This window comes from Myotis davidii, unplaced genomic scaffold, assembly GCF_000327345.1.
Source record: "Myotis davidii unplaced genomic scaffold, ASM32734v1 scaffold281, whole genome shotgun sequence".
In the NCBI taxonomy this organism is placed as follows: domain Eukaryota; kingdom Metazoa; phylum Chordata; class Mammalia; order Chiroptera; family Vespertilionidae; genus Myotis; species Myotis davidii.
Genome location: NW_006293784.1, coordinates 5,151,667 through 5,160,958, shown reverse-complemented (window position 1 = coordinate 5,160,958; position 9,292 = coordinate 5,151,667). Strand labels below are relative to the sequence as shown.

Below are 9,292 nucleotides of genomic sequence, written 5' to 3'. Positions count from 1 at the left end.
GCAATCTGGGCATGTGCCCTGAGCAGGAATAGAACATTGACCCCTTGATACATGGGACAGCGCTCAAACAATTGAGTCACACTGGCTGGGCTAGACTTCCTTCTTAAGCTTGTGTTCTGTATTTCACTTTCTGTACCATTTTATACAAACATAATATTCTCAAGTTTTAGAAAAATAATTAATTTTCAATGTTTTAGAGTATATTTTCAACTTCAAAATATTACCTAAATATTGCCTGTTAATTCATGTGAAACTGCAGGAAATTGCAAAGATTATCCTTATTCAAACGTTGGCTAACGTTACTAATATACAAAGTTCCATTATTGCTGTCTGAAATTTTATGTACATTTTACTCATTAATCATCTCTTTTGAGCATAAATTTTGGGCAAAATTTTATAGTGGCTGTGAATATAAAAATATTTTAAAAATTGGAATATGAAGAATGCACGTTGCTTTGTACAACAAAAAAATTTTTTTCTTAATCTGTTCAGGTGAAATTTCAAATCTTGATTATATAGTGAAGTATTTCTCTACTAAAAAAGAAAGTGAGAAGACCTATGCTATGAAAACTAAGGAACATCTTAAAAATTTAAATAAAAATAATTTATGAAATTCAGTATGGTGTTCTTAAATGTAAAATATGAAGTGAAATAAAAAAAACAATTGCAGGGAATTTGTTTATTGAGCATTAATGTTAACACTTCTAAATTAAGTATTCACTTTTGAGTTTTGTCATTGCCCTGTCAATGGACATAATGGAAAATACTGCAGAGAACTCAAGCATGGAAATAATAAAATATCTATGCAACAAGTATATGCTGTACATTTAAAAAATTAATCCAAACAAAATAATTTGAAGCACTTCTCTGATTTGGAAGTCTTAAAATGTTCTCCCATGTTTTATTTGAGGTCCCTCCTCCCCATTTTTTACAAATTGACACTGTATACAAAGAGTTCAAATGGCCAGTAAAACTACTGCTTTAAAATTGTTGGCTTTAAGTAACAGAGGTATAATTTGAATTCACATCAGAGCTTTCTAAAAATGGCAATAGTACAAGCATATAACTTTCTCTAGTATCCAAAACCTGTTCTGGCTCTCCCTTGGCTAAAGAACAGAAAACTAGACAGCCTTCTAAAGCTGCCACAATTTTCTTAAATGCTTTAATAAGAAATGGCATACTTCATTTCTCTTGTTTACCTTGATAACACTGGGCTAAACAGAAAAAGAAGGAAATTCAGTCAACAGTAACTTAAATAAACAGTAGCTAGCTCTAGACCTGAAAGTTCAGGTAAAGTGGATGACCATTCAGAAACATTCTTAAAAGAAGTTTTCCAAAATTAGGCCAAAAAGCCTATTTGGAGAAAAAATACCAAGAATGAATTGAACATTAAAGTTTATCTGTTCCTATAAGGCTATGAATACAATGGAAGCTGAAATTACATGTAGTTAAGAATGCATTCTCACAGAGCAAGTTTATAGAGTAATGGCCTTTCTAAATTTCCACTGGATGTTTAAAATTTTATAAGTGATTTATTAAGTCACCATATTAAGCCAATTCAATTAACCACATTCACTAGGAATTGGTTCAGAAATGCCTTGAAAAAGATAACAGAAGTTATTGATTTGAAAAGCAACTAACTTTTGCAAAGCTCACCTCCAAACTTAGGGTATATGTTATCTATCAATTCCCAATTCCTCTTAAAATAGAAGACTATCTGCATATTTACCCATCCCATCTTATTCCAATTTAGCATTAAGATCGAAATATTAAAGAATTGCATTGTTGCTAAATATTGTCAACATTTCACATATACACCATTTAGATTATACCTCACTTTTTTACTTCCCTTACAGTATTAAAATAATAAATAAATATGGTCCTTATGGTAAGGTCCTCCACCTTATCTTAAGTGAAATATAAAATAAGGTAGTTTTATTAATTTACTAGCAATGACTTAAAATCTGTCTACCAAATAAGAAATAGTAAACTTTAAGTTGTGGTGTTTATTTTTCACCCAGGAGGCAGATATATTCTGATCTATACCTAATATCTACATAAAACATCTCATCGTTTTAGTTTAGTGTAAAACTTTTTCCTTGAAATAGTATTACAGTTGTACCTCAGAAAAATCCAATCAATCATTTACAGAAATTATGCTCAATTGCTAACCTTTTGAGGCAAAAAGTTCTCTAGGAATACCTAAAATAACTTGATTAACAATCATCAGTGCAGAAAAGGTCATTAAAATTGATAAAATAGGATGGTGAAATTTTCCAGTGGACTATGTTAAAGAACATGAATTGGATCACTGGTAACATCTCATTTGCCTTCTGACACTAAGATTTTCCAGGATGAAAACCGTGACATGTAGTTTCACAGAATGTAAAACTTGTATGTTCAAGGACAGTACTAAAAATCAACTTAAGGAGAAAAAATAAAATATGGCTAGTAGTCCAAATTAAAAAAAAAAAATCTCCAGGGTATGGCTGCTGTTTTTCCAAACAGTCATTTTTCCATAAAGTGTTGGCTATGTCATAAGAAATTTCCTGTGCTTTCTTTCTATCAACCAAGGCCTGCTGAAGTACAACACGTTTCCCTTATAAATTCAACCTCAGCTGAAATGTCGAGCAAGGCGGGCAGATCTATAGTCAGCACGAAGTTGTACGAAGGAGTGAAGAATGTTCTTGTCCAGATTAGCAAGTTGTTCACCTGAACAGACTTGCTTCAAATTATCTGGGGCAACTACCAGGAGATTGCAAAGTGCATGCAGAGTATCAAAAAGCTGTAACACCAGTGGGATCTAAATTGAGATAAGAGAAGAAAAAAACATTAAAATAACTTCCAGTTTTACAATTATTCTGTAAATTCTTCTCACGTATAACTGTTAGTCAGAACCTACTAATGTGGGACAGTTTAATATATTAGAATTTTTAAAAGCTCCTGAAGTGTTAAAACTCAAATATTTCAATCATCACATAAACTTAGCTATACACTTTCTGAAAAGATACGTATCTTGTCAACTTTCTTCAATAGTAACAATCATTTATACTTTTGTGAGCTAGAACTAATTATCATTATTTAGCACTTTTCTTAATTTAAACCTTAAGAAAAAGTGACCTCAGGGAGATGCAGATGAAGAGGGAATATATTTTGCTGATGTGTGACATACACAGCATTAGTAATGGAAATCAATAAGGTTATTTGGACTGTGGAATAGAAATATGACTTTGTCTAAAATAAAGTATGAAGCAAAATGTATTAATATTGGAAATATAATTAGAGTACTTTTTCAGTTAGGAAGTGTTATATGTCATTATAGTATCAACAAAAGTTATAAACTTTACACAAATGATAAGTCGGTACAGATTTTTAATGGTCTGACATATGTTCATGAGCCAATTTTCAAGTTTGATATTTATGAATACATACCTTAAAGTCTTTGGCACACTTCCTATATTCAGCTACATCACAAATTGCTAACATGCCACCCATACAACTGTAGGAATATTGTTGAAGATGCTCATAAATAAGTCGATGAAAACGTACTCCAAATTCCATCAAAACCGTATCCACATTCTTCCCATCCATGGAATTTTTAATCTTCTCTACTTGTTTCCTTACATAAGCACAGACTTTAACACAGGCCTGTAAAATTTTTCTACAATTATTACACAGAAATGTGTATCATGTTAGCTAAGGAGAAAATACATATAGTTTCTCATTAAAATCTAAGTATAAAAAGAAACAGACTATAGAATATAGTTAGATACACCAATGAAAATGTTAACACAAGTATTAAGAAAGCAGATATTCTACTAACATATCAAATAATTTTACTCACATTAGTATACTGAATCAAAACATTGTTTTCATCTTCTGGCTTAAAATCTGTTTTCTTTTGTTCTGCAGCCAAAATATGCTTCATTTGTCCAATCATACAATTTAATGTCCTAGAGAATTGAGAACAGCATGTATTTGATCTGTTTAACTTATTTATATTATTTATACTAAGTTAAATTAAAATTTCCTTTTTTTGTTGGTTAATCCTAATTTGAGGATAACCTTTCCATTGCTTTTCTTTTATATATAGACTAGAGGCCCGGTGCACGAAATTTGTGCCCAGGAGGACGGGGGGGAGGAGGTGTCCCTCAGCCCAGCCTGCACCCTCTTGCAATCTGGGACCCCTTGGGGTATGTCTGACTGTGGGTTTAGGCCTGATCCTGCAGGGATCCTGCAGGGATCGGGCCTAAACCGGCAGCCGGACATCTCTCTCGTAATCTGGGACCACTGGCTCCTAACACCCTTAAGCACTCTGCCTGCCTGATCGCCCCTAATTGCTTCTGCCCTGGCCCCCGCCGCAGCATCTTCGTCCAGAAGGACATCTGGAAGGTCATTTGGCTGTCTGGTCTAATTAGCATATTATGCTTTTATTATTAAAGATCTTTTTTACTACAGGGAGGAAGGAAGGAGAGATAGAAACATCCTGTATAATAAAGAGGGAATATGCAAATTGATCATCAGTCCGCCATAAAGATGGCGGCACCCACAGCGGAGGTGGAGGGGTGGGGTTTCCGTCACACAAGATGGCTCCACCCACAGTGGAGGCTGAGTTCCCGTAAGAAGCCTTAACAAGCAATCAGCAGGGACCTGAGGCTGCATCCCCCGCCCAGTGGGGCTTGACGGGGGACCTCAAGGTGTACCCCCCACCCGATGAGGCTTGACAAGGGTGGGACCGGCCGGGTCTGAATCTAGCCCAATGCGGGGTGGCCAGCCAGGTCCAGGTCTGGGTCTGGGTCTTGTGTTTTTTCAGGCACATGTTGGTGGGTAGGGACTTGACTCTGGGTCCCGTGATGCACCCCAGACTCTGACAGGAGCATGATTTTCATATACATTTTACATATTTTCTTTCATCTCTGACACTTCTATTATAGGAAAGGGCAAATAGCAATATTAAAATATTTCCTCTAATTAATCCCCTTTTAATGTGTACAAATTTCGTACACTGGGCCACTAGTCAATGATAAGAAAGAATCATTGGTCAACTGCCTCCTGCATGCTCCCCACCAGGGATCAAGCCCACCATGTTGACTGGCCGGGCTCCATTGCTTTTTAGAGAGAGTAGAAGGGATGGAGGGAAGGGGAGAGAGAAGCATCAATTGGTTGCCACTCGGACTGGCCCTAACTGGGGCGGGGATGAACCTGCAACCCAGAAACAATCCTTTGACTGGGAATTGAACCCAATACTCTTCTGTGTGCAGGGTGATGCTCTGACCACTGAGAAACCCTGGCCAGGGCTAAAGTAAAGTTACTTAATTTCATATCACCAGAAAACTATTTTATTGCCCGGCCAGCGTGGCTCAGTGGTTGAGCATCGACCTATGAACCAGGAGGTCACAGTTTAATTCCTGGTCAGAGCAAATGCCTGGGTTGGGGGCTCGGTCCCCAGTAGGGGGCATGCAGGAGGCAGCCCATCAGTGATTCTCTTTCATCATTGATGTTTCTGTCTCTCCCTTGCTCTATGAAATCAATAAAAATATATTTTAAAAACAAATAACTATTTTACTACTGACAGACTCTGGATTTCTCTTGATGTCAAAGAACTCTAGGTTTTATTAGCTTCCTGCTCAAAACGAGGTAAAGATTCATTTACCCAATACTTCATTTAAATCTTTAAAATCTTAGAAGCCTGTATATACATACTTCCTTAACAAGTATCTATAAATAATGCTTAGGAAAGGGGAAAGATAGAGGGTTTAAGAAGAATGGCTGAATTTGGAAGAACAGGTGAGAAGAACATGAGTTTCATAGTCTGAAAACAAGCAGGAGGCTGGGGACAAGTAATACTGAGCACCTAGCATGGGTTTATTAAGCACCCCAATAATGTTTGAGTTATGTGATATTCTCCAATAGTAATCAGTCACCTAGTTATGAGAATAAAAAAAGACTGCACTGATCCAGAGTTTAGAATATTTAAGATAGTTATGGTTAAATAAAATGAATTTTAGGGTAATTATGAGAGTAATTCAAGGATGAATCAAGCAATCTAAGCATAATAATGAATCAAGTAAAGCTAGGAAAAGAATGAGAGACTAGCAGATGATGACAATATTAAGGGCTAGAGTTCCCTCTGAGGTCAGAAAGCAGGTTGGAAAAAGAGAAGGTTGTGAGCACTGAGTGGGATTACTCACATTCAAGGTTTTTGTTACCAGTGATAACAAGGTTGAACAAGGCTATGAAAATGGATAGCTAATGTGGAGATTATTAAGAAAATGACTGTCACACACATGAAGTGGAAATAACCTAAGACTTAAGATTTAAAGAAAAATTGTGAATCAGATGCCCAAAGCCTCAACAAATTTAGGAAACTGATATAAATGAGAGAGAACAGCAAAACGAAAAGGGGTGAGTGGGGGGAATCCCTGACTGATGTTGCTCAATGGTTAAAGTGTCAGCCAAAGAGTAGGGGGTTGATTTCTAGTCAAGGGCACATACCTGGGTTGCAGGTTCTATCCCCGGCCCTGGTTGGGGTAGGGGAGGCAACCAATTGATACGTCTCTCTCACATCAATGTTTCTCTCTCCCAAATTGCATTACATTCTGTATGCATAGATATAAAGCAAGCAAATACCAGGCATCTTGCATTTTAGAGAAAACGGAATGGCTACATGTAATCTTCCTTGCCTGTGATTCATTCACATTTTACAATTCATTTTATATGAATGGAAAAGTAAAGGGAAGGGGGGGGGGAGATGATGTGAGCTTCAAAGGCAAAGAGCCTAACAGTAGATAGATATTGGTCTGAAAATATCAGCAGGGATGCAGGTGAATGATGAGCGGACCTCTTGGCCTCACCATACATGGGTAAAGGAGAACTGAAGTTCACATTCAAAAGACCACCACCGACCACTGTGCCTTCAATTAGACAACTAATGTGAAAACTCTGAAACTGAGGCTTACATGTAAGATAAAAATAAATGACTTAATATATATGAAGACGACAACTAGGAAATTTGTACTTCCTAATACTTTTGAAGTCTTAACATATTCAACTTCTCCACCTTTGAAACATGATTTTCAGGTAGTCTTGAGGCAAAGCAAGAAACAAGTTAGCATGAGGGATTTAGATTATAAAAACACATACGTTCTTTAAGTAATGATTATCATTACATAATGTATACATTATAATTTCATTAAAAGAAGTCTTCTGTATGTATAATCTCATGTGGTCCTGACTAAAAACAAAGGGAGAGACCAGTGTCTAGGATTCTTCTAATTCTTCAGTAAACCAGTCTCAGTAGTTAATTCTGTAACATCCTGTTTTTCGTTTTATTCTTCAATTTTATTTTTTCCTCTTATTGTCACATACTCTATGGTAGTTCTTGATCTTAGAAGAAAACTGGGAAGTGAGTCACAAGTTTATTAGTACTAATAAAGTAAAAATTATTTACTTTACAATAAAATAAAGTGGATTCCAGGTTTTCTTCATAACAGCACAGTAACTAGACTTGCATTCAAACATACTTTCCTGAATAGGAGACAGAGGAGTAGAATTACAGTAAAAAAGAAAGATATGCCCAGACCTAGTACAATGGGCTTAAGAATTTGAGTCCCAGCTCTACCAACATTAACTGAGTAATCTTGAGCAAATTACTTAATTTCTTTAAGCCTCCATTTCCTCATCTGTAAAATATGAGATATTTTTTCCATTGAGTTTAGAGTGGGTGGGAGGGGGCGGGAGAGAGAGAGAGAGAGAAACATATTTCCTACCTAATACATGAAATAATACAAAGATTCTTTCACTGTGCCTGGCACATAGCAAATGCTTGATACATAGTAGCTATTATAATCATCAATAAATATATGCCCACCATGATCTCAAAAGAAAAAAAAAAGACCACTGCACTATACTAAGAATAGGTAATTAACTACAATAAACATTATAAAAATATTTTGAATGTAGAGTTTGCATTCACTTAGTGGAAGTTACCTTTAGAAAATTAGTAGTATATTTACTTAAAGCATTTCATATATAAGCCTGAAAATTCTAAATGAAAATAAAATCCTGTTACATATTGGAGAAAGAAGGAAGGAGTGAGAGAGAACAAGTGTGTGTGTGTGTGTGTGTGTGTGTGTGTGTGTTACAAAACGATTTTTAACTGAATTTGGTTTAAAAGTAAATATAAACATACTGGTTTCCAGAAATAATAAACTTAAGGAATAAAAATAATATTCTAAGAAGGATGAAAGCAACATGTAAAAATAAAGTCAATTGTATAGCAGGATGGTAAAATTAAGATAAGACTTTTTTCTTTTCTGAAAACCATTTTTATACTACTACTAGAGGCGCAGCGTCCGAAGTCACGCGAGACCCAGACCCCCAGTGATGTTGGGAACCCAGACCCACCATGCTTGAGTAGCTTGCTGCTGCGAGCCACTGCTACACGCAAGCTGCGAGCCCCACCATGCCACATGAGCCGCGAGCCCTGTCCCACCACCATGAGCAGCCATTGGGTGGTGGGGAGGGACCAAGAGGTGCTCCATGCACCTCCTGGTGACCAGTCGTTTGGTTGTTCTGGCCACTGGCCTTTTATAATATAGATAATGGTGTTTTTATAATTTTTAGAAATGTAAGAGAAAAAGTAAAACTAACAACTTGCCTATCAATACCGGTATCCAATTTCATCTCCATCTGTTCAATTATTTCTTTTTTCTTCTGAAGGCATTCAGATAACTTAGGAGAAGAGCTATTGAATGTTTAAAGAAAAAAATCACATTAGTAGCCTTACAATTCGAAGTTTTTCATATTCATATGTGTATTGTTATATACATTTATACACATACATGTTTTAATATGCTCTCACATCCGAAAGTTGCATAAGTAGTAAAGTAATTATAGTTGATTTTGCACAACATGGGTTTGAATTGTGTGGGTGCTCTAAGACATGGATTTTTTTTCAATAAATACTGTATATGTACTTTCTCTTATGATTTTCTTATTAAAAAAACCCACACAATATATTTTAATTGATTTCAGAGAGGAAAGGAGAGGAAGAGATAGAAACATCAATCATTGATCGGCTGCCTCGTACATGCTCCCCACTGGTGACCAAACCTGCAACCTGGCATGTGCCCTGACCAGTAATCGAACCATGACCTCTTGGTTCATAGGTCGATGCTCAACCACTGAGCCATGCCCAGCCAGGCCTTGATACCGTATTTTCCGGCGTATAAGACGACTGGGCGTATAAGACGACCCCCTAACATTTCCACTCAAAATACAGAGTTTGTTA

At 36.3% G+C, this 9,292-nt stretch overlaps 1 protein-coding gene across 1 annotated transcript in view; it reads right to left on the bottom strand.

Annotated features, from left to right (window-relative positions):
* Window positions 1-664: 664 nt before the first annotated feature.
* Window positions 665-9,292, bottom strand: part of EXOC5 (exocyst complex component 5) — a 38,733-nt gene continuing 30,105 nt past the window's right edge. Inside the window, exons 16-19 of the mRNA XM_006767727.2 lie at window positions 8,660-8,746; window positions 3,845-3,953; window positions 3,433-3,648; window positions 665-2,803 (exon numbers count right to left, since the gene is read on the bottom strand). Of these exons, the coding sequence (XP_006767790.1) occupies window positions 2,615-2,803; window positions 3,433-3,648; window positions 3,845-3,953; window positions 8,660-8,746 (601 nt within the window). The 3' untranslated portion in view covers window positions 665-2,614. The remainder of the gene's footprint in view (window positions 2,804-3,432; window positions 3,649-3,844; window positions 3,954-8,659; window positions 8,747-9,292) is intronic.